The sequence below is a fragment of the Sinocyclocheilus anshuiensis genome, unplaced genomic scaffold (assembly GCF_001515605.1).
Source record: "Sinocyclocheilus anshuiensis isolate Anshui unplaced genomic scaffold, SAMN03320099.WGS_v1.1 scaffold3136, whole genome shotgun sequence".
Taxonomy (NCBI): Eukaryota; Metazoa; Chordata; class Actinopteri; order Cypriniformes; family Cyprinidae; genus Sinocyclocheilus; species Sinocyclocheilus anshuiensis.
In genome coordinates this window covers 180083-183782 of record NW_015549852.1, presented here as the reverse complement: position 1 = coordinate 183782, position 3700 = coordinate 180083, and the positions used below count along the sequence as shown (strand labels likewise).

At 37.4% G+C, this 3700-nt stretch overlaps 1 protein-coding gene across 1 annotated transcript in view; it reads left to right on the top strand.

The window, feature by feature from the left end:
• Positions 1 to 3700, top strand: part of cftr (CF transmembrane conductance regulator) — a 32693-nt gene that overhangs the window by 12421 nt on the left and 16572 nt on the right. The window contains exons 12-13 of the mRNA XM_016450385.1: positions 2324 to 2418; positions 3014 to 3100. Of these exons, the coding sequence (XP_016305871.1) occupies positions 2324 to 2418; positions 3014 to 3100 (182 nt within the window). The remainder of the gene's footprint in view (positions 1 to 2323; positions 2419 to 3013; positions 3101 to 3700) is intronic.

Sequence of the window (3700 nt, the reverse complement as noted above, 5' to 3'; positions counted from 1 at the left end):
TATATATTTATTTTTTTTTTTTTTTTTTTTTTTTTTTGTTTTTGTTTTTGTTTTTTGTTTTTTAGATTATTTTCTTGTTAAACAGATGCTTAACTGTAGTTAATTAACAGTGTTTTTCTGAATGGTGAACCTGGGACATTTACAGTCTGTCTCAGTTCCCATGTTTCCCATAGGGAGAAAAGTAAACGTGTTTCCTCTCAAACAAAGCATTTTTTCACAGTAAATGGTGATTATAAGCACAATTTTTGACTGTTCGTTACGAAACATCCAGACTCTAACAACAGAAGATATTATGGAGCAGTGTGAGGTGGCTATTGTCATCACAATGGTAGGCTAGGCCATAACAACAGAGTATGAGAAGTTAACCATTTATGTGCTAACTAGAAGCTACAAAGTATTGTTATTTTCTGTACATAATGAGTCTTTATTCAGTGTATGCTGATAGATCAAGATGCAGACACTTACGTTTTCCCAGCATACTTAATCTTCTGAATTATGAGTTAGAAACAAGCCCTCAGCAAGATTAGCAGGATCTAATAAATGGATTTGTTGAGTGTAAAATGTAAAGTGGAAACAGCCAAGTTTAGTGGGCTTTTGTTGTTATCTTTGTGGCACTGATATAGTAGCATTTCAGTATTCATTTATGTTGTGTCTGGGCAGTAAACCCTGGCATTTCCATCTTAAAGACATGTAGGGCTCTACTGATTTGTTTGTGTAGGGTTTTAAAATCTTCCTCACTGCATCACTTCATTTAATTACTATTTTTAATGCTCCTTCAACGGACAAACAGAGTTGATGACAAGGTAAGTACTTCCTACAAGAGAACTATTCATCTTAAGTGGTATGTGGTCCCTGTTAAGAAGAAAAAAAGCTTAAACCAGCCTAATGTAATCAGTCTGGTCTGCTGGTTTTAGAGGGGTTTTGGGAAATTGTCAGCTAGCCAGGCTAGCCAACCAATAAAACTAGCTGAAGAATACCTTAAACCTTAAAGGGGTCATATGATGCGATTTCAATTTTTCCTTTCTCTTTGGAGTGTTACAAGCTCTTGGTGCATAAAGAAGATCTGTAAAGTTGCAAAGACTAAAGTCTCAAATCCAAAGAAATATTCTTTATAAAAGTTCAGAGTCAGCCACACCTACCTAAAACTGCTCGTTCTAACACGCCCCCACATATCTACCTCACTATGTGTGAAGATTTGCATAACACCACCCAGATGTTCACGCAAAGAAAGAAAGCGTAACTTTTAGTCTCACTGTAGATTTGTTGACACTGCAGCCCTGTCGTGAAGACGCTGTGTGCTTCGTTGTGAAAGCGAAACTACTTTGTTTGGTCTTCCAAAAGAGGACGATATCCGCTTCATCATGCCTAGAGCTGATCTGTGCTGGTCGCTGAGGAAATACATCAACTTTCACCGTGGACAAAGCGGAAGTCCGTCACATGTGGTTGCCGCTCATTCGTCGGTTCCGCCGGGCGCGCCGTTCTCGACCTCACACTAAGCCGGGGCTTACCCTCACGCTAGCCCGGCCTCAGCTCACTCTAGCCCGGCCTCAGCTCACTCTATCCCGGCCTCAGCGCACGCTAAGCCGGGGCTTCCCCTCACGCTAGGCCGCGGCGCGATGCAATGCAATGCAACACAACGCGTAAAAAGACAGTATAAGTCATAATAATCAGTAATTATGTCCCCACTGGATGCAACAAATGCCTCGTTTGTAATGGGTTTTAATGGTTTTGTCTCGTCGCTCCGGCCGTGACACGGCATCAACAGTATGTGAGGGGCGTAACATTTCTGTCTCACGCTTGAGGTATTCGGCCAATCACAACGCATTGGATAGCTGGCCAATCACAGCACACCTCGCTTTTTCAGACCGATGAGCTTTGTAAAAATTGACGCGTTTCAAAAAGGCAGGGCATAGAGGAGAAACAATAATGTACAGTATGTGGAAAATAATGTGTTTTTTTTACTTTAAACCGCATAAACACATTTCATTACACCAAATACACAAAATAATGTTCTTTTTAGCAGCATCATATGACCCCTTTAAGACCAGCAAACCATCTTAGGGTGGCTTAATTCTTTTTTTAAGCATGAGTGTTTCCATTAATTTATGTCAAAAAGGTTTTTAAGCACCAAACACACATAGTTTACCAAATAACTACCAACTTCTGCTGTAAATGTGTGTTGTCTTGTATGTGTCACAGTGTACTTCAGAGTTTTGTAAAAGCATGTGGTGGTTGGCTTTCCCTAAATCTTCTTACTCCCCTTTGTTGTGTAATGTCTTACTTTCCTTTGCTCTATATGATGATATTGTTGATTTTTTTATAGGATCTGGCTGCTCTTCCTGAGAAGGATAAGACGCTTATGGCAGAGGGGGGTTTAAACTTGAGTGGGGGTCAGAAGGCACGTGTAGCTCTAGCCAGGTATGTCACACATTTCCTCACCTACACTGGAACATCTCTCAACTCCTCAGATGTACACCAGCATCTGTAGTTTAAGCCACGCTGGAGTCCTCACTTGCCCCATGGCTGGTCTTTCCCACAGAACTTTAAGGAAGAAAGTAAATCATATACGTATGGCTTTTTAATGACCGTCAAAACACATTGTTACATCACATCAGGAAGTTTGTTCTTGGATCTCTGTTGGATTTACATGGCCATAAACGCAATATTAAATCTTACAATTCAATACAATCTTGTAGCCATAAATAAAATGGGACTTTGAGAAGCTTTTATTGTTTGTTTGTATGAAAGCTTCCCTGTGTCAGCGCTTTTGTGACATCATTTATTTTTTCCAGCAAAGTTTATATTGTTAGTATGTCTTATTATGGTGTGCAGAGTATACCACTCTAAAATATTCCTTAAAATAGTTTATTAAATAACTATTATAACTAAGTTATTTAATTTAAGTTTATTAAATAACTTTATTGAATGAACTACGTTTACCTTATTTTGTATATAAATGATAAGATTGTCACTAGTTAAAAATGTTAAGTAATATATTTTTTTTTCTGCACAGGGCTATTTACAGAGATGCTGATGTTTACCTGCTTGACGCACCATTTACTCACCTGGATATTGCAACAGAAAAAGAAATATTTGACAAGTATATATATGGATTAATTTAACTAAATAATGAACTACCTCATTTATATCATGTAGCATTTTGACTTTCATTAATTCTTAGATTGTTTGTTGCCTTATTTTCTGATGCTGTACACTTGGGATCAAAATTTCTGTCTGTCCAAAAGTAATAAAAAAAAAAAATTCTCCCAAGTGCATACCCCCCCCCCCCCCCATCTTTTTAGATGTTGTAGAAACATCTTTTCCATCTAAAGTTAATAGAGTGCAACAGTTGGGTTCGTCTAAAAATCCCACTGAAAAAGAAAATCCCATTGATTTTAAAGATAATTTGTAATAAAAAAATTATAAACCTTTAAGAACAGCTCTACTATGAGCTACAAGGTTGTTGATAGATAGTTTATGCTTTTGTTGAAGGCACCAACCCCACATTTTTCAACATATTTTTTAAATAATCACGATTAACATTAACATAGTACATTACCTATGATTCTGCAAAAAATCTCCACCAATCAGAGAACTGAAACAAGCAAATTGTACTAGAAGAACTCTTTAGTGCCCATCCAATCCTATGAAAAACTCCAATGACTTAATGTATATAATATATAGAATATATATATATATA